Raw genomic sequence first — 21,374 nt, forward strand, 5'->3', positions numbered from 1 at the left:
TTAATATCAACTAATATAAAATATGTACACAGAAAATCTTAGTCCAAATACTCTTTATTTTACATTCAAAAAAATCAAGCTGCATGTTAAAAATCAAGCATTGTTAGAAGAGTCACAGTAAGGTGAAGATTAAAACCTGCTGGGAGAACGTGCTAAGAATAAACATTCAGATAAAGCAAAAAGAGCCTTCACAGCATGGCACACCATCGTGATTCAACTTTGTTATGGCATGTAGCAATTTGGGAACAAAAGTCAGAGGAATACTTGAGGAAACATGTTTTTCAGGTGTTAAAACTGATGCCAATTAGCTTCATCAGAAACACAGACTTCATCTGCAAAGACAAAACAGCTGAATTAGAATCTTGTCATTTAAAATTTTAATCTTGTTCTAATTCTCATCTCTTCAACACTCCTTTCAATTTTCTGTCCATTTAAGGTTTTAGAGTTTAGTGAATAGGAAAATGGGCCAAAGAAATGAGCAAGAATTAAGATTTACAAAGGGGCTCCCTACTTTAAGCCCGTTCAGAGAGTGATTTCTTCTTTTAAAATCTTAGGAATCATTGGGTCCACCATTAGTTCATGCTGCCTAACTTCCAATGAGTCCTCATTCTCCTCCCTATTTTCTCTGTCTCTTTCTTGTATTCACCTCTTGTTCCACACCTTTTCAATTTCCAAATCCCCAACCCAACCCAGGGCCTCTCATTGTCAGTTGATCATCTCACTTTTTACTTTATTGAGAAGATGAAGGTCATTAGAGTTAAGCTCTCACGTCCTCCCTCTCCTCTCTGAGTGGCTCCATTATCTTAAAAAAAACAAACCTTCATATACACAGTGGAACACAAAAAAAAATATTGCATACAAAACCAAATTCCTCATTTCCACTTTTTTAAAAAAAAGTATATAGCAAATTCTACGCATTACTTTCAAGACTTAGCTGTATTTCCTTCTGGTTAAAAAAATGTTTTATTTTTCCTCCAATTACATGTAAAAATAATTTTAACTTTTTTTTTAAGTTTTGAGTTCCAAATTCTATCCTTCCCTCCCTTTGTATTTCCTTTTAAACTTCTGCCTATTCTCTTCATTAAAAAAAAAGTTTCAGTGCCCCCTCCTTTTTTTTTTCTGCCATCAATAATGCCCAACTGTTCAGACCCTCACCACCTCTTAGCCTCCTAATTGGCCTCCCTGCCTTCAGGTTGCCTTTGCTTCAATCCATCCTCTCCACAGCTGCCAAAATCTGCCCAAAGGCCAAGAAAAGGCCTTAGTGGCCTCCTTGTTGGCCTCTGGAGTAAAATAGAAGCTCCTTTATTTCGAGTTTCTGGGTTTTCACAAGCTGCCTCCCACCCGTCTTTCCAGACTGAATCTATATGGCTTCCCTTCACGCCATGTTCCAACCAAACCAAGTTGCCCTTCTCTGTATGACTTGTATGTGTCTCCCCCCCATTCCCACCTCTTGTAAAACCACTGAGGCTCAGTTCAAGTGCTAGGCCTTTACACAAAGCCTTTCACAAGTGGTCTTGTTTGAAATGACAGTTCAAATCCCTCGGTCCTTCAGGAAGCCTTCTCTGAGATTACCTCCACTTTACCCTGTGTGTCTGTATATGCATTCTTTGGGGCATGTTGTCTTCACCTATTAGGCTGAGCCGGGGACTGTGTATCCTTTGCCTTCCCATGTAAGCACAGGGCCTGCTTATAGCAAGTGCTCAATAAAAGCTGTTAACTGACTGCTTCCCCCACAAGGATTACTTGTATTTAATTTGTACATATTTTTGTATTTATTTAGATGTCCTTTCCCCAAGTAGAATGAGGTCAGAGGTCAGAGACAATTGTTTTGTTTGTTTTAATATCCCTAGTGCCTAAGACAGTGTCTTACACATAGTGGGCTCTTAGTAAATTGTTCATCAAATTGACCTTGGAAGCCTTCTATTTCAATCCCCTTATTTTTGCAAATGAGGAGATTGAGGAGGTTCAGGATTCAAACTCAAATCCTCAGAGTCCAAATTCTCTGCTGGATTGTGTCCTATCGAAAAGGAAAGAAAATGACATGTACAATTGGACTTCACCGTGATCAGTGTCTTCATCTGTAGCCATCCTGAGCTGATACTCTGATATTTCACAGCTGTCACTCTAGTCTGACCCCTTGAAGTCAGAGACAGCAACACATATATTTTACCTCCTTTTAGTACTTGGTAAAGGACTTTACATGTAGTAGGTGCTTAATGAGTGATTATTAGCAGATTGACCCAATCCTGTGTAGACTCCTAGGACACCAGCCACTGCAATTGGTTGTACCCATCCACTGAAATAGGGTGCCAAACTGAAGCAAACTTATTTTCCTATAAAGAAATCAGCCTTCACAATTAAGGTAATAAGAGATCTAAGTTTTCTCTATTGAAAAAGTTATCAAGTTTAAAAGGTCCCAAGTTGTTGTTCTTAAAAGACACGTGGGGTCCGTGAGGAAACCGGATTTACTCACCGTTAGCTTTTTCAGAAAGCGTTCATTTGCCTCCTCCTATTAATGTCTCTTTTAAGTTGGCAAAGAGAACACACAAGGCAACACGAAGTTGCCATGAAGTCCCCGCAAATGGATCCCTGTTGAAAGGAGTAAAAATCAAAATCATTAAGATCACAGCTTTTATTTTTTGTTGTTGTTTGTTTTCTTTTGTTTTTGGAGGCAATCAGGGTTAAGTGACTTGCCCAGGGTTATACAGCTAGTAAGTGTCAAGTGTGTGAAGCTCATGACCGAGCTTCAGTGGTTCCAGGATATATGAGAGAGGCTAAAGTAGATACAGATCCCCGGGCTAGTGATTCCGGTTTAATAAAATCACGTAAAATTTAGTCAGGGAGGTTTCCTTTTTTCATACAAATCTCCCTTTTTATGTTTAATTTTTCTAATACTTCATGGGATTAGAAATATTCCATTATTTCCAAGACCTATAATTTTGACCCACTGTTGCAGATCCATATAATCCAGCAGTGGGCTTTAAGAGTTGTGTCCACAAACTGAACTTAGACACATCCATGGATAGCAGCCAGAGCAGAAGTCATAGGACCCATGCTTATGCCTTTGGAGCTTCTACTGACAACAGCCTGCAAAGATCTCCGGGTCACTTCCACATCAAGATGGGGCATCGAGGATTTGGAGAAAGTATATGAACTGTGTCAGTTAATTAGGAGGCAGTGAGGTGGCCCAGTGGAGAACACACTGGGCCTGGAGTCAGGAAAACCTACATTCAAATCTGGGCTCAGCTGTGTGACCCTGGGGAAGTCACTTAATCTCTGCCTCAGTTTGCACAACTGTAAAATAGCATCTACTTCCCAGGGATGTTGTTCAGATAAAACGAAATAATATTTGTAAAGCGTTTAGTATGGCCCCTGGCACCTAGTAGATCTACGTAAGTGCTTATTCCTTCTCTTTCCCCTCCACCCCCCATCCCAGTTACTACAGAATAAACACCTCATGTTTATTTGTTACCAGTATTACACAGGGTGAAACTAACACAATGGGAAATAATATGTAATGTTCATTATATTTACAAATAGGATGCACAGAGTAAGTGCAGGGATTATTAAATATCAGGCATTCTATTATGTCCCAGAGCAAGGGTTCTTAACCTGAGGTCCGTGAACTTGATTTTTTTTTAATTGGAAAACTAAATAAAATTGCTTTTCTTGAATCCTATGTATTTTATACATTTAAAAACATTCTGAGAAGTGGTCAGATTGCCAAAGGGGCCCAGAACAGACAAAAAAAGTTTAAGAATCCCTGCTCTAATGGAATTCCAACTGCCACAGTAAAGCAGAAAGGCATAGTCCAGGCTCTCCACACCCCACGGTGCGTCTTAATTCCTTTATTCAGGACAAGAAACAAAGGGTGAGGCAATATGGCTGGACCGCCAACAGATTGCAAATGGTTGAGGATCTCCCCCCAGAGGGTCAAATTATATCAATAAACATTTATTAAGGGCATACTATGTTCCTGGCACTGGGCTAAGCACTGATGATACAAAGAAAAGACAAAAGCACGATTTCTAATAACACAAATACATAGTATTCATTTGTATAACTCTGTTAGGTGTGATTGTACGGCTGAGCAGGTGACTCACAGGGATGCCGTATCTGGTCCGGTAGAGGGTCCTCATGGCTACACTCGTTCCACACAAACAGCACTCATTCATGTCAGAAGCCACTTGGCATGCGAGGCAGGGGGTACAGAATGTCCCACAAATGCCTAATCGTGGAGAAAACCACAAGCAGGAGTTACTTTAGTTTTTTTTTTCTATTAAATCTTGAATTCTCCAAGGTCCTCTTAAAGAGAAACTACTAAATCCAGTGGTGGGGAGGAGAAAATATATTATAATGCATGCAATACCCATCATTTCAACATGATGAAACATCCTATCCTCTCTCCATCACCCCAGCCTGGTCTTATGTGCCCATTTAGCATGTAGGAACTTTAGCAAAATCTGCGTGAGTATTAACATGTTACTTGTTCCTCTTTTGGTCCAATGTGGCTTGTGAGAAACCCGAGTATGGCCTCTAATCAATTGTATTTCCTGTGTGTGTCTAGGTGCTTAATTGTAGATGGAGGGAGCTGGACCATTGGTTGTTGAGAAGAGAAGCCTAAGAATTAATAAGGTAGAAAAGGTGGTGGTTAAATCTTAATGAAGCTGTGTCATTTCTGAGGAATAGAATTATTCAGGCAGATTGAAAAAATGCAGAGGTGGAATAACAAAGAACAAAGCAAAATAAAAAAACAACAATGGGGAATCCTTGTATCTTTGCAAACCAAAGCAACCAAGCTATAGGGCAGAATTCTGCAAGGCTCTCTTAATTAGATGAAATAGATCACTGGATCCCTATTTTATCCCAATCAGTATTAATCAGCTAGTGATTTTAAAGGGGTGGTTATTGGTAGTAATTATCAATATATTATACCTACACTGAATATACATTTAGTCAAATTAGCCAATCAATATGCATTTAGTCTTAGTCATATACCTGTTATCAACACATATGTGGTTTATCAATTAACATTATAGTTATCAATATATATTTAGTTAATTATTCAGGAATGATTAAATAGGTTAGATTCTTTCTTATAAAAGGACCCCAGACTCTTATAAAAAGCCTCAAACATTTTATGAAAGGCTCCAAACTGTACATTACATAATCAGAAGGTCACTTACTAAGTGGTTTGCTTGCCTGATCCTAGGAAGCTGACTAAAGGACCTCTCTACCTTTTCCTCCTGCTGAGCAGGGGACCAAGCCCAGTGAGACAGATGTGACTCAATTACATGGAAAGTCCCCCAGCCATTCCATTACCCCTCCACCCTTTATTATCTCCCTATTGTCTGACATGGGGAGAAAGTTATGGGCATTTGGCCAATGAGTGATCCTGCTTGCTGGTCTTCAGTCTGCCTTTCTACTGGCTTGTTGGCTCATGCAGGTGTTTTGACATCTGCTCATCAGCCCAATCCCATGAGTCGGCTCCTCAATTTTGGTAGGAATTCTTGGAAGGTCAGGATAGGTCTGGTAAGGTCTACTTGCAAGTCTGTCAACCAATGGGGTTCTACATTTTGTGTAGATCGTCCTGGAGGGTCCAGGGCAAGGTTTATCAACCAATCAGACTGTATTTTTGGCCTGTTCCACCTGTATTGTCCAGGTTGCAAGCACTATAAAAGTAAGGCCCTGGAGGAAGGGGGCATCTCAGATTGTGAGGAAGGTCTGAGGTCCCATTTATTAAAGGAGACCAGGTCCTTTAATAAATGGTTATTGGCTTGGAGTTCTGCCGTACTGGTGTCTCTTGTAGATTGAATGTTTTTGACCTATACAGGGCAGCTAGGTGGTGCAGAGGATAGAGTGCCAGGCCCAGAGTCAGGAAGACTCATCTTCCTGAATTCAAATCCAGCCTGGGACACTTAATAGCTGTGTGACCCTGGGCAAGTCACTTAACCCTATTTGCCTCAGTTTCCTCATCTGTAAAATGAGCTGGAGAAGGAAATGACAAACTACTCCAGCATCTTTGCCAAGAAAACCCCAAATGGGGTCATGAAGAGTTGGACACAACTGAAAAATGACTAAACAATAAAAATTTAAGAAATACTGGCCTCCTCCCCGCCACAAAGAAATTGAGTACCATATTCCAGTACCTCATATAATTAAATTGCCTAGAAATAATGGAGACAGGCCCTCGCTAGAAACCAAAGAATACTGACAGAGAGAAGCTCCAATTTTTATTCATCCAGAAATGTAGTCTCGAGTCTCCAGGCTTCAAATCAAAAAAGAAATTCTGCAAGCAGCCAAAAAGGTGAAATTTACACATCTTGAGTTTGGTATGAGGAATATCCTAACCTTTCTCCATGTACAAGTTAGATAGTTTTTCCTTAAAAGTTATTGAGACATTCCTTGAGATTTGGTTGTCTCAGGGGACTAAAGGCTTAGATCATTGGATATCATTTCTTCATCACCTGAGTACAAAGCAGCCACAAGGAGCTTGGAGAGGGCTCTGATCCTTGGCTAGTAAATCAAGACTGAAACTTTCTTTGCTTAGCTGAATCACATCAAGGGCTTCTCAATGCCTACCCTTGTTGAATATCTTTCTCCTGATATGAATAAGTAAATCTCCTTTTGTTAGCTATTGAATTACCCAAAAATGTTTCATCTTGTTCCAAAATCAATCTAAACTACCAGACAACTGGCCCAGGTGAGGGCCAGCTCAGACAAAACAAGTACCCATTCACATCGTATAGAATTATTCAAGAATACAATGGGAGGCTGGAACACGATATTTTGAAAACAAGGGAAATCAGCCTGTGTCCCAAAATGAACTCTTCTGAAAAACAGAACATGCTTACATCATGAATAAAGGTGACTTTTTGGTGAGATCAGAAAATATCTTTTTTTTTTTTTTTTTGCACATGAACATTTCAGAACAAGGCAGGACCACCAACATTCAAATTAACCAAGGAGTTGATGCTTCAACCAGATAATCTTGAATACAACTAGAAAGTAAAGAGCAACTCAAGGTGCCAACACGGTGGACAGGGCGAAAAGCCTATTGTAATTTCTAAGTCACATCTCCTATTAGGGTCACTGAAGAAACAAGCAGTGATGTAAAATGAGGATTAAAATTTAAAAGCTAGAAATTTAAGGGAGAGATCACTTGACAAGAAAATAGCCATTGGACTTGAATCTTGGCTCTTAAAAACAGCTAGCATTTATATAGCACTTTGTTGTGGTTGAGTTGCTTCAGTTATGTCTGACCCCATTTGTGACCCCCTTTGGAGTTTTCTTGGCAAAGATACTGGAGTGGTTTGCCAATTCCTTCTCCAGCTCATTTTAAGTGAAGGTTAAGTAGGCCAGGTGATAGGGTTATCTGGGCTATGGCAGAAGGGTAAACAAAAGCAAAGGTGATGCACCCAATTAAAGAAGCTAGGTGATTTGCCCACTTTACATAGCTAGTAAGTGGCAGAGCTAGAACCAGGTCTTTTGACAACATCTTCTGACATTTCTACTATGCTGTGGTATCACTGTAAAGTGACCTAGCTGATATCTGTGTACGGGTTTTGATACGTGTTTAGAAGTAACTAGAGCAACCTAGACACTCTTCCTCACATATTTGGTCTCAGGTTGGGTAATCTCCAATGCCAGGAATGCCCTCCACCTCTGAGAATGAATCCCTAGCCTTTTTCAAATGCCACCTCTTATGAGAGGCTTTTTCAAGCTGCTCCTTATTTAAATCAATCAATCAATTATTTTAACTAAGTTAATTTAAATAAACTAATCCAAAATTACTTTTTATTTAAATAGTATATGCTATATGTATATGTGTGTACATGTCACTTTCCTTGGTAGAGATTGAAGCTGAATTTTTGATTTTGTATGTACCTAGTGCATACAACCTCGAACCTAGTGCAGTTTCTGACACATAGTAGGTATTTTTAAAATGCTTCTTTATTGATTGATGGTATTTTATTTAATAAAAATGAAAGAATTTAGATCTAATTATAAACATGCAGACTTACTTATCAGTGATAGAATAAAGCAGATCTCCCTTTGTTATTTCAATGTTGAAATATATTTCAATATAATCTGAGGCTCAAGGTTATTTGCATAAGACTCTCCTCACTGGTAGGGAATGATATTTCAATGCATCTTGTTGCTTTGTGTGAGGGTCACAGTGAGAGCTTGGGAGAGGAGAGAGCCTAGTTACCATTCTTCACCAATGAGGAGAATCTTATGCAAATAACCTTGAGCCCCAGGTTACACATAAGTAAGTTTACTAATTGACAAGTACAAGGTGTATAAATCATTTGGTGATCACTATTAATGTGTTAAAAAAAAAAAGGCAGCATCATATTGACTAAGAATTGACAGATATCATTTGGAACATGCTCTATAGGGACAAAAGAATGGAAAAGAAATTTGATTTTATATCAGTCACATTCAATATTAACTTGGCATCAGGACTTACAGACTCCGCAGTCGCTGCAACAATCAAGGAGATCGGTCTGCCAATTGGAGCCTTGTGGGTAAACACCCCTCTGGGGCTGAGTCATGACTACCACTGGCGGTGGTGGCTGCATTTTTGAGGTAGGTTCTTAGAAGCCCACAGCCTGAAAAGGAAAGGAGAGAAGTGATGTATCTTCGAACACTTTGTGGTTACTGATGGCATTGATGTTTAGGTCATTTGGATCAAGCTGTTTGTCAGTGTACGGTGTAATGGAAGGAGCATCATTGTTGGCATTGGAAGACTTAAGTCTTAGATGTGACCTTTATTAGCCAATGTGACCTGGGTGAGTGATCTATAAAATGGTAATAAATTTGTTATAAGGGAGGTGTCAGTAGGGTGCTCCATTACTGATGTAAAAATAGAAGACATCAACATGACGTTTTTGGGGCAACTAGAGGGCACAGTGGATAGAACACTGGCCCAGGAGTCAGGAGGACCTGAGTTCAAATCTGGCCTCAGCCACTTGACATGTTTTAGCTGTGTGACCCTGGACAAGTCACTTAACCCGATTGCCTTGCCAAAACCCCCCATTTTAAAAAATAAAGAGTAATAAAAATTAAGTGGGAATAATGATAATATTTGTGCTAGCTAGCTCATGGAGTCATGAAGAAAGTGCTTTGCAAGGTTTCATTTGCTCATTCCTTCAGTCAATCAGTTAGCTCAGACCTATAAGGCTGTTGGTACAGGAAACTCCCAAAGAGTAAACTCCCTCTACCAACATAGACCAGTCTATGCTTTGAAATTTAAAGAGAGTTGCCTAGGGGGCTGAAGATTATGCATCCTGGAAATCTCTTATGAAACTCAACATGCCAAAAGAGAATTCATCATCTTTTCCTCCATCCCAGTCTACCTCTCTTTATAAATACTCTACCTTCCTTATTTCTGTCCGAGGTAACACCATTCCTCCAGGCTCCAGGACAGTCTTGGCCTTATCCTTGACTCTCACACTACACAGCCAATCAATCACTAAATCTTGCTGCTTGTACCTCCACAGGTTATCTCAAGTCTTCTTGAGCCACCCAGATGCCACCCTAGTTCAGGGCCCCATCTTCTGGCACTTAGACTATTGTCACCATCTCCTAATTGCTCTTCTTGCCTCAGATCTCACCTCCTCCAATCCATTGTCTACACAGCTGCCAAAGTGATTTTTCTTAAGTACAGATCTAACAATGTTGTTGAAAAAACTCCAGTGCCTCCCTTTTGCCTCTAGAGCAATTTCTTTATTTGACTTAAAAATATTTTCCCCTAAATATTGAGCATTCACTTTTTCCCCTCACCTCCTCTTGCTCACAAGAAAGGAAGGAAAGAAGGAAGAAAGAAAAGAAGTAAGGAAGGGGGGAAAGAAGGAAGGGAGGGAGGAAAGAAGGAAGGGAGGGAGGTAGGAAAGAAGGAAAGACAAAAGGGAAGAAGGTAGGAAGGAAAGGAGAAAAAAGGAAGAAAAAGAAAGAAAGGAAAAGAAAAGGAAAGGAAAGGAAAGAAAGGAATGAAGGAAGGAAGAAAGGAAGGAAGGAAGAAAAATAAAGAAGGAAAGAAAGGAAGAAAAGGAAGGAATGAGGGAAGGAAGAAAGAATATTTCTTATTTTGCATATTAATTCATCATCTCTCTGTCATGAGGTGGGCAGTCCTTTGGAATCATGGTTGATAATTCAGTTAATAAATGTTCTTAAGTCTTGTCAAGTTGTTTAATTTTATAATATTGATATTTTAGTATAAATTGTTCCTAATTTCTTGTAGCACAATAATACTCCAACATTATTATTCATGATAACTTGCTTAGCCATTACCCATGGGAACACCCACACCCACCCCTAGTTTCAGTTTTTTTTTCATGTGTGTGTAACCATGAAAGGAGTTGCTATAAATATTTTGTACATAGAAGATCTTTTCCTCTTTCTTTGATCTCTTTGGTCTATAAACCTAGCAGTAGCATAGCTGGGTCAAAGGCATGCACAGTTTAGGAACTTTTGGGGCATAATCACAAAATGCTTTCCAGAGTGGCTGGACTCATTCATTCACAGCTCCCTGTTTTCTTACAGACCCTCCAGCATTGGTCATTTTATTTTTTCTCATCATCTTTGCCAATCTGATGGGTGTGAGGTAGAACCTCAGAATGACTTTAATTTGTATTTCTCTAATGATTAATGATTTGGAGCATTTTTTTCTTATGGTTATAAATATTTTGAGCTTCTTCCTTTTAAAACTGCTTGTTTATATCCTTAAACCATTTATCAATTGAGAATAGTTCTTATTCTTATAAATTCGAATTAGTTCCTTATATATTTTGGAAATGAAAACTTTATCAGGGAAACAAGCTTTATTTTTTTTTCCTGGTTATTTCCCTACTAATCTTAGTAAGATTTGTTTTTGCAAAAAAAACAAAAACAAAAACAAAAACAAAAAAGCAAAAACCAACCCTATTTTTATTTTATGTAAACAAAATTATTGAGTTTATCTTCTGTGATCCTTTCTATCCCTTGTTTGATCATGAAGCTACCCTCTACCCCAAGATTTAATTGGTTATTTCTTCTTCATTTTTCTAATTCCATGTGAGCTTTTATATCTAGGTCATGTGTCCATTTGGAGTTTATTTTGTCTAAATCTTATAGGTATAAGGTGTATAGGTATAGGTATAAGTCTAATTTCTTCCATGCGGCTTTTGAGTTTTCCCAGAAATTTTTATCAAATAGTTAGGTGTAGCCATAATGGCTTTTGTTTTCTTTGAATGGCTCAGCTTGCCTCATTGAGCCTCTGGACACTGTGGCTTGCTCTTCCGGGGCAGGAGGCCCGGGGAGCATGCCGGGAAGCAGACAGCTTCCTGTGTGAGGAGTCATGGGGCTGGCTGAGGGGAGGTGTTAATGTCTATGCTAGGGGGAGGGGCCAACTCAAGAACCAATCGGCCCTGGTCATTTGGGCGGAGCTTGATGATGTCAGAGACCCTATAAGAGGGGAGAGGACAGCTCGGAGAGTTCTCTTCTTCTTCTTTTCCTTTTCCGGTTGGAGCCAGCGACAGTTACATCGTCAGTTACAGCGACCGTTACATCGTCAGTTTCAGTTGCAGCTTCAGTTACAGACACAGACACAGCTGAGGCAGGAGCTGCCAGTAGCAGAGCTGATCTACGGGAGGAAGCTGAACAAAGACTTCAGGCCAGTGGGTAATCTTATTACCATCGAGGGGAAAGCATGATTTTGCTTTACGCAATCATGCTTCTCTGTAGCCTCCTGGTTACTCTTGCAAGGCGTACTTATTGGGCCTGGAAGATTTTGATCAACATATCAAAATGGGGCTTCTGGTTCATGGGTTGGTTACTGTGGAGCCTAAATAAATGTTTTGATTCTTCTGCCTTCTACTTTGAGAGTTTCTTATATCCGGCGGTTCCGAACCTTTCAGACATGTTTATGATCCTCTTTGAGATTATAAACTCTGCCCTCCTGATACATTAGGTCTATTTCTATGAAACAGTAGTTTATAGCAGTGTTTACAGAGTTCCTGCATGAGTTGGGGTAGCTAGACTTCCAAGTATTTTATACATTCTGTAGTTATTTTAAATGGAATTTCTTCTTTTTTTTTTTGCCTCTGTAGTATTATACCACAAGGCTGATGATTTCTGTGAATTTATTTTATATCCTCCAACTCTGCTAAAGTTACTTATTAGCTGTGTGACCTTAGGCAAGTCACTTAACCCCAATTGCCCTTCCTTCCCCCCTCCAAAAAAAAAAAAGAATAGGTATGATCGTTAGCAAGAATATATATGAGTGGAAAAAGAGGTGAATCGTTCATGTAGGAAGAATGGACAGCCCAAGATTTATACAGGTACTTGGGAAAACTAACATGAGAGAGAGGGCAGGGAATAAGCATTTACATGGCACCTATTAGGTACCAGGCACTGTGCTAAGTGCTTTACAAATATTATCTCATTTGATCCTCACCAGATAGGGGCTATTTTTATCCCTTTTCTACAGTTGAGGAAGCTGAAGCAGGCTGAAGTTAAGTGACTCATCCAAAGTCATACTGCTGATTACTGTTAGAGATAAGACCTAGAGGAAGTCCTCTACTATGCTGAATAGATTCCCTGTGGAAAATCTTTGGAAGAACATGGAGAAGAATCCATGAGGATTAGGGGTGGATATATATATATATATATATATATATATATATATATATATATATATTTTTTTTTTTTTTAAACATTTATACACTGCCTACTGTGTGCCGGATTCTGTGCTAAGTACTTTACAAATATGATCTTATTTGATCCTTTCATCACAACAACACTGGGAAGTACATGCTATTAATTGAAGCAGATCAAGGTGAAGTGATTTGCCCAAGGTCACACAACTAGTAAAGTCTAAGTTACCTAGCTACCTCTAGGCAGCTGCTCTATCAAGTTTCCCAATTTCTGCAACTTCAGAAACCTGGGCAGCCCACCCAAAGAAAACAATAAAATGCAATCTATGATGAACAATTTGTTACTTACTTAGATGGAAATGACCTCCTAGGCATATTCACTTAGTCATCTTCGCTACTTTTAGTCTTAACAACAAGTCCTCTTAGCTGGTTTGGGACCCAAGAATTAACAGATTTTTTTTGTTAGGTAGGTTTGACCAGGGATGACCTTGTAAATTGAGCAGCTAGGTGGCACCATAGTACATAGAGTGCCAGGTCTAGAGTCAGAAAAACTCTTCCTGAGTTCAAATCTGGCTTCAGAAACTTACTAGTTGTGTGATTTTGGACAAGTCACTTAACCCTGTTTGCCTCAGTTTCCTCATCTGTAAAATGAGCTGGAGAAGGGAATGGCAAATCACTCCAGTGTCTTTGCCAAGAAAACCCCAAATGGGGTCCTAAAGAGTCAGACACGACTGAACAACAATAATCTGGTTAATCAAAGGTTAACGAGTTGAAGTCTTTGTTCTGCTTAGAAGACATTTTTTGGTAAAGGAGATAAAGGAGAGGATGTCGCTGTTGATTACACGTGCAGATGTCTGATGATGGGCTCTGCCCCCACCTCACTGCTGCCATCTCTGGCTGGCTGCTTCCCTCGTCCCCAGGGACCCCTTTGCTGCCCTCCCTTTTCTCTCCTGCCAGCTCCGAGGTAAGAACATTCCTGGGCAGACAGAGAGGACTATGAAGATATATAAGCCTCCCTGCCTAAGGACCTGAGCCTGCTGGGATAGTCTCTTTTGTCTCTGATCCTGCTCTACTTGGCTCTCAGGTCGCCATTTTGTAGGCCAACTAGGAAGGTGCATATCAGCTACAGTAGCCATGACTCACTCTTGGTATAGCAGAAAGAGGTCTTGGGTTTGAATCACAACTATCTGTGTCACCTGCCATGTTTGTGACCTTAGGCAAATTACTTAGTCTGTCTGGGCTTCCGTTACCTCTGATCTTAGCCAACAAAATTATGATTACATTTATTGAGTGCTTGCTGTATGCAAGAAACTGTTGGCACTAGGAACACAAACAAAAGAATGAAAACCTGCCCCTTCCCTCAACAGGCTGCTTCTTGAGGGGGATGTAACAGATGAATGGGTAAGTATGTACATACATGGCAATTTGAGGAGGAAGGACAGACACTAACAACCAGGGAGACAAGGAAAGGTTTACCCTAGTCGTTGGCTTGTGAGATGAGCCTGGGAAGGAGGCTTGGGATTCTAAGTGGTGGAAGTGAGGACTAAGTGCAATCTAGACCTGGGATAGGAGGGGAGTGCATTCTAGGCCTGGGATGGGGGGAGTGCATTCTAGGCCTGGGATGGGGAGGGAGTGCGTTCTAGACCTGGGATGGGAGGGGAATGCATTCTAGAAATTATTATCCCCATTTTACAGATGAGGAAATAGGCAGTCAGTGGTTAAATGTCCCGCTCGGGGTCACAAAGCTGGTAAGTATCTCAGGCAGCATTTGAACTCAGATCATACTGGATCCAGCTCCCAGCACTCTTCTCTACACTACCACCTAGCTACAAGAATCCAAAAAGATAGTCTGCAGCCATAGTGAGAAGAATTTTAAGATGTCACACAGTCTAGTTGATACGTTCTCCTAGGAACAAAAGGGAGCCACCAAATTCTTAAGCAGAGAAATGACACTGTCAGGCTTGTGCTTTAGACAGATTATTTTGTCACCTCTGTGCGAGCTAGTTTGGAGAGGAGAGTCTGGAATTGGAAGCCAGCTAGTCTAGGACAGAAGAAATGAGCTGGAACAGTGTACATGAGTGGAGAGAAAGCAGAGACTGAGAGATATGGAGACTCAATACATCTTGACAACTGACTGGATATGAGGGTTGAGAGAGAAAAATATGAAAGTTATGAACCTTCAGGACTGGAAGGATGGTGATGCCCCAACAGAAAGGGGGAAACACGGAAGAGGAGGGCATTTCTGGGCAGGGGGAAGACAATGAACTCCATTTTGGACATATGGAGTGTGAGATGCTTACAGGACATCCAGGTGGAGGTGTCTGCCAGGCCACTGGGGATTCAGGACAGTCACTCAAGAAAGACAAGATGGTTCCATCTCTAGGTCTGGGAGTCATCAGTATGGAGATGACTGAACTCATGCGAAATGACTAGGACACCAAGATTCAAGGGTACAGAGAGAGGAAAATTAAAAGTTCCAGAAGATCACCTTGTCAGGACATGAAGACCCAGAAAAGAAGAATGAGAAAGATCGGGCAGAAAATTAAGAGAATCAGGATGGAAATGTCACAAAAAAACAGGAAGAATGCAATCATGATCCAGGAAGATAGGGGCAATTGTTGCAGAAGGCTCAAGAAAGATGAAGACACAGAAATCACTGGATTTAGCAATAAAGAGAACTGGGTGAAGAGAATGAAGAAAATGAAGAGAATTGGAGGGAGCAATTTCAGCCGAGTGGTGAGGCTAAAAGCCAGATTGGAAGCCATGAGTGACAGTAGAGGAAATGGAGGCAACAGGTGTAGAAGACCTTTGTTTGGTTGTTAAGGGAAGAGAAGTACAGCATGATAGCCTGAAAGGATTGGCAAGACCAAGTGAAGATTTTGCTATTGTTGCTGGTGTTTTTAAGGTGGGGAACATCTGAGCGCATTTGAAGGGAACAAGGAAGAAACCAGGAGATATCAAAATACTGAAGATTAGAGAGTCATAGACTGAGGAGATGGAAGGGGGTAAGATCAGGGACCCAAGTGCAGAGGAGAAGGACAACTCTTCATCAGAGACTGGACCAAAGGAGAAATAATTGAGGGAGAAGACAACAAAAGTATCCTGAAACAAACATTGATGTCAGAGGACCTGGGTTCAAGTCCTACCTGACATCAAGACGCTTTGCCTCAGTTTCTTCAAGTATAAAATGAGCAAGTTGAACTAAAAGGCTCCTGGGGTCCCTTTGAGTCCTATCATTATCTCCAGCCTCCATGCTTTTGCAGTGGCTGTTCCCCATGCCTGGAGCACACATACTCCCTCCTCACTTCTGCTTCTTAGGCTGCATTGTTTTCTTCAAAACTCAGCTCAAGCATGCCCCTTTTTGATTTAATAATATTTTATTTTTTCCAATTATATGTAAAGAAAATTTTCAACAATCATTTTTGACAGATCTTGAGTTCTAAATTTTTCTCCCTCCTCCTCCACAAGATAGCAAACCATCTGATATAGATTACACATTTGCAATCATATAAAACATATTGCCATATTAGTCATATTGTGAAAGAAGAAACTGAACAAAAAGAAAAAAAACACCCCCAAAAAAGTGAAAACAGTATGCTTTGATCTGCATTCCGACTCTGTCAGCTCTTTCTCTGAATGTGGAGAGCATTTTCCATCATGAGTCTTTTGGAAATGTTCAAGCATCCCCTTCTACAAGAATCCTTTCTTGACTCCCCCACCCTCACTCCCACCCCCACCCCCACCCTCCAGTTACTGGTGTCCTTTCCAGACAAAATGACCTTGGGCTTATTTTGCTTGTACTTATGTGTACACACAGTTTCCTCTTGTAGAATGTAAGCTCTTAGAAGGCAGCCATGTTTCATTTTGATCTTTGTGACTTGCATTTAAGAGACCTTTGAATGCTTCTCGATTGAGTGAGGGATTCTCAGGAGCCCAGGAGGGGAGAAGAGGGAGCTCGCAGGCACTTCTATTTTCTCAGCAAAATAGGAGCTAAAGTCCTCTGTGTGAATGAGGATTAAAGGGAGTGACATGGGAGGCTTGAAGAGGGAAAAGTGTTGGAGGGTGCATTAGTGAATCAATTAATAAAAGGTCAAGATTTGCATCAGGGAAAGCCAGTGGAACAATCAATCAGTCAACAAGCATTTATTGAGTGCTTACTACAGATCGAGCTGCCGAAATGAGGTCAGATAACACAGGCGAGGGCCTGGCTTCCTCTGGAACCATTGGCAAGGGGCAATGTTCAGTTATTGTGTGAGTGCAAACAAGGCAGAAGGTGGGAGTAACACAGGGGTTGGGTTGGGCAACGCATGGCTGCTGATAGGACTCTAGGCTAACAGAATTCGGAGCAGAGGTCAGGGGGTGGTTGAAGTGGTTAGGACGTGTATGTATGTGTGCATCTATGTATGTATTCACGCATGCATACATGTACATATGCACATGTACATATATACACGGCTACTCATGTATATGCATATGTATGTTTATATGTATATATGCGTGTCTATGTGTATATGTGTGTATAGATAGATCAAAGAGTACCAATGACATCAGGAGGCTGACACCTTGACATGTATGTATATATGTACACACATACACATACATATATGCAATATACATGTATACAACCAACACATATATTGTATACATATACATACATATTTAATTTTTTATTATTCTAAATGTGAAAAACAGCAACATACACAAATCTCCCATATAGAGAGAGGAACAGAGAAAAAAGATTGCATGTGAAACTGTGAATAACTATTTTGTGGTTGTTGTTCAGTCATTTCAGTCACATCTGATTCTTCCTGACCCTATTTGGGGTTTTCTTGGCAAAGATACTAGAGTAGTTTGCCATTTCCTTCTCCAACTCACTTTACAGATGAGGAAACTGAGGCAAACAGGGTTAAATGACCTGCCCAGGGTCACATAGCTAGTAAGTATTGGAGGCCGGATTTGAATTCAGGAAGATGAGTCTGGATTCCTGACTCCAGACCTGGCGCTCTATCGACCGTAGGACAATACTAATACTTGTATCTAGATTGCATTTTAAGGTTTGGAAAGCAATTTTCACATATTATACAGGGTATCCCCAGAGTCTTATTATCGGTTTAAGCTTATTTAAAAGTTTAAGGGCAGTTTAAATAAGATTTAAGTTTATTCAACGCTCAAAGCTACACTAAGACTTTTGGGACACTCCCTATATATAACTCTTGGAGGTCAGGACGTATTTTCCCCATCGTAGCTGATATTTATGGAGCATTTTACTGTTTTCAAAGTGCTAAACATACGTTATTGCATCCCATCCTTACAATAACCCTTGGAAGGCACTATGATTATTCCTATTGGACAGATTAAGAAAATTAGACTCAGCAGGGTGGGGGGTGCCCTTGCTGAAAAGTACCCTGCACTATACAAAAGGTCTTAGAGGTGGTGAAGACTATAATAAGTGGCGGTCCAAGAGCAAGCCCCAGGGTGCCAGTGGACTGCCCTGTGAAGGAGCAGAATGCCTGGCCCAGCCCATCATCAGTCAGCCGAGCGGCAAATCCGCCTGCCACTGCTTTGGTGGGCTGGTTCCCCAAAGGAATCACATTTTGTTTGGCGTTCAAATCCGGTCTTTCTCTGGGACTGTGGGCAAGGGACCATTTCCTCTTCTGGAAACAAAGGGTTGGACTGGATGACCTCTAATGACTCTTCCCCTTCTCTATCTAAGATCCTATAGTTAAGGTCACACAGCTATCAAGAACCTGGGCCAGAATCCAAACACAGGTTCTTTGAATTCAAATCCAACTCCTTTTGCAAACATTGACTCAATGAACAAAAATCTCCTACTAAAACTCTTTTTGAAATCTCATTTTCTAGACAAAGTCCATTCTTGCTTCATTGAAAGAACACCACAGAGAAGTTCCTTTTCCTGCTTTCACTTTGGAAAGGATGTGAAGAAGAGGGTGTTGGGGGTCCATTCATCTGTGACCCTTGTAAAGGCTTCAGGAAGTTTAGAGGCTTCCTTTACTGTAAGCAAGATGAAATCACAGGATGTCCATATCATGAAACTCCCCCCATCCACACAACTTCCATTTCCAACCATTCAAGAGAGTGACAGAAGGACCCAAGGAGAACCAAGCTACGGAGTAAGTGGAAAGAAGGAATTAGAAAGCCTTTGGGAAAAACTTTAGAATATGGTGCAGTTAAACTGTTAAATCAGTAGGTCAGTAACCATTCATTAAATGTCAGGCACAATGCTAAGCCCTGAGGATACCTCGAGGGGATATTAGAAAAGGTGGAAAAATAATCTCAAGGAGCTCACAGGTTAATGAGAGTGACATCATGCAATCATGTTCAGTCTTGTCTTCCTGACCCCATTTGGGGTTTTCTTGGCAAAGATACTGGAGTGGTTTGCTATTTCCTTCTCTAGCTCATTTTACAGATGAGGAAACTGAGGCAAACAGGGTGAAGTGACTTGCCCAGAGTCACATGGCTAGGAAGTATCTGAGGCCAGATTTGAACTCAGGAAGATGAGTTTGCCTGACTCCAGGTTCAGTGCTCTATCCACTGTGCCACCTAGCTGCCCATAACTTAGTGCAAACAAATACTATGTAAATTGGAGACAATTAACAAAGGGTTAAAAGACTCTCAGTGTCTGAAAGCCTTTCCCCTTCTTTAACTTGCCAATTTTATTTCTTAATTATTTATATCATTCCAAAATTATACTTCCCCTTGTTTAATGCCTCCTACCCCATGCGTTGGCATTCATTGCCTCATTTTCTCTCTTTTGCATGCCTGGCATACCCGTTGAGAAGAATCATACTTGGATTTTTCTAGCTGATTTCACTCATACTCCTTCATTTCAGTTTTTGATGGATGAAATTCCCCATTCTAGTGCTGTCACCTCACACAGTAGGCACTCTCCCACAAATGAGAATAAAGTGAGGCAAGAAGCATTCTAAATGTTAAAAAAAAAAGCAAAACCAAAAAACAAAACAAAACCCAGAAGCCAAATGGGAAAGAGCTAAATGATGATCCAAGATGTTTCCAAAAGACTCAATGAAAAAATGCTACCCATCTCCAGAGAGAGAGAACTGATGAACTCTGAGTGCAAACTGAAGTATAATTTTCTCACTTTCTTTGTCTTTTTTAACAACGTCGCTAATATGGAATTATGTTTTCCATACTTTTACATGTATAATTGACACCATATTGCTTGACTTCTCAGTGGGTTGGGGAGGGGCAGGAGGAAGGGAGAGAATTTGGAACTCAAAATTTAAAAAGAAAAGAATGTTTAAAAGAAAAAAAAACTTTTAAAACAATAAAAATCAATAAATTGGCCCAAATCCAAGTGCGAAAATTCAAATACCCCATGCTCCTTAACCTGAGTGAAATCTCAAAGCACACAAATCTCACATCCCCTTTAAAATTTTTAGATAACTTGTATGGATCAAATATGAGAGCGTACCTTAAAACGTACCAGGACCCTTAATAAAATTTTGTAGAAAAAAAAGAAAACTAAATCAGGCATTTATGCTTAAGTATGAATGCACATGGAAATGAACAGTGAAGTCAATGACCACTTTGGCAATGTAATGTATTAAAGATATATCTACTAAGAAGCAGTATCTGTTATTATTACCAATTGGACAAAAATTTCAAGGCTTTAAACTTCAACAGAAAGCAGTCCCCTTTCATGTGAACAATATAATATAAAGTATTGCCCATCTTACAAAATCTTTACTTAGTATTATCATCAGAAATGATCAATTGACAATTGTTTGTCAAATGCCTCCTTTATATCAGGCACATACAAAGTCGAGCGCTCTAGAGAAATAATGCTAAAGAAAAAGAGGCTTTCTGTGTTGAGAGAAAATTTTAAAAAGGCACCTAAGTACTATTTATCTGACCAAATAACTACTCACAGTCCAAAGCCAGGTGCAGAGCTGGAGGGTGAGGTCTTCTCTGCTGGGAGTTCACGGTAGAAGTGAAACCTATGCAGGGGGAAGGTACAGATATTTTTTTTCTACAGTAATTAAATGGAACAAAAGATAAGCTCCAAGGCCCTCAGTGGCCAGGAATTTCAGAGTGTGTTTGTGGCATCCAGTAAAAAAGCAGCCTTCTCAAAAGAAAAATGTATTTATTGCCACACTTTGAGCCTACCTAAGATTTTACTAGGCAGTGGTTAGAGAAAAAGGAAGTCATTTTGCATCCTAATTTGTATCTCACAACTTGTAGGTTTTATCCAAATATTTCTACTTTCCCATTTGCATAGCAAATAGGTTACCATAGGGGTATAGAACATCAGAGAAGCACGTAAGTCTGTTTTGCCGCACATCAATCCACTGTCACTTAATTTTTTTTTCTTTTTAGTGTATACAAATGCCATCATGAAGTGAAAATGTCCTGAAGGAAGGGGAGAGATCAGTCACGGGGGAGGACCATCCCCTTGTCTGTATGACATAGAACCTCCTTGGGTCTAAATTTCTCCCCCTGTAAAATCAAGGGGCTGGATTCAAGATCTTTGGGAATTCTTTAAGTTCTAGGTCCATGATCATCTGATCCCTCGTGTATGTCTGAGGGGTGAATCTAGGAAAGAGGGAAGGGAAGGTATTGTTTTCAAAAGTTTTCAGGTTCTGGTGATGAGCTTGAGTTGTGGAAGGACACATATTTGTGGAGTGATTTGTCTCCTCTGCCAAAGCCTCCCAATACCTGAGGTACTCACGTAACCGAGTGTCTGGCAGCCCTACT

At 40.3% G+C, this 21,374-nt stretch overlaps 1 protein-coding gene across 1 annotated transcript; it reads right to left on the reverse strand.

Annotated features, from left to right (window-relative positions):
* Positions 1 to 36: 36 nt before the first annotated feature.
* PLAC8 (placenta associated 8) lies at positions 37 to 20,636 on the reverse strand. The gene is made up of 5 exons (XM_036765521.1): positions 20,549 to 20,636; positions 8,474 to 8,615; positions 4,104 to 4,228; positions 2,474 to 2,589; positions 37 to 332 (listed from the first exon to the last, which is right to left on the reverse strand). The coding sequence occupies exons 2-4, from the start codon at positions 8,583 to 8,585 to the stop codon at positions 2,485 to 2,487; spliced, it is 342 nt and encodes a 113-aa protein (XP_036621416.1). The 5' UTR covers positions 8,586 to 8,615; positions 20,549 to 20,636; the 3' UTR covers positions 37 to 332; positions 2,474 to 2,484.
* Between the last annotated feature and the right edge of the window lie 738 nt (positions 20,637 to 21,374).

The sequence above is a fragment of the Trichosurus vulpecula genome, chromosome 6, assembly GCF_011100635.1.
Source record: "Trichosurus vulpecula isolate mTriVul1 chromosome 6, mTriVul1.pri, whole genome shotgun sequence".
NCBI classification, from domain to species: domain Eukaryota; kingdom Metazoa; phylum Chordata; class Mammalia; order Diprotodontia; family Phalangeridae; genus Trichosurus; species Trichosurus vulpecula.

Coding starts and splice junctions, on each gene's coding strand:
- PLAC8 (XM_036765521.1), bottom strand. CDS start 8,585: ATGCAGCCACCACCGCCAGTGGTAGTCATGACTCAGCCCCAGAGGGGT. Junction 4,229..8,473: donor TTGCAGCGACTGCGGAGTCT/GTAAGTCCTGAT, acceptor CTCCACGATTAG/GCATTTGTGGGACATTCTGT. Junction 2,590..4,103: donor GGACCAGATACGGCATCCCT/GTGAGTCACCTG, acceptor TCCTTTCAACAG/GGATCCATTTGCGGGGACTT.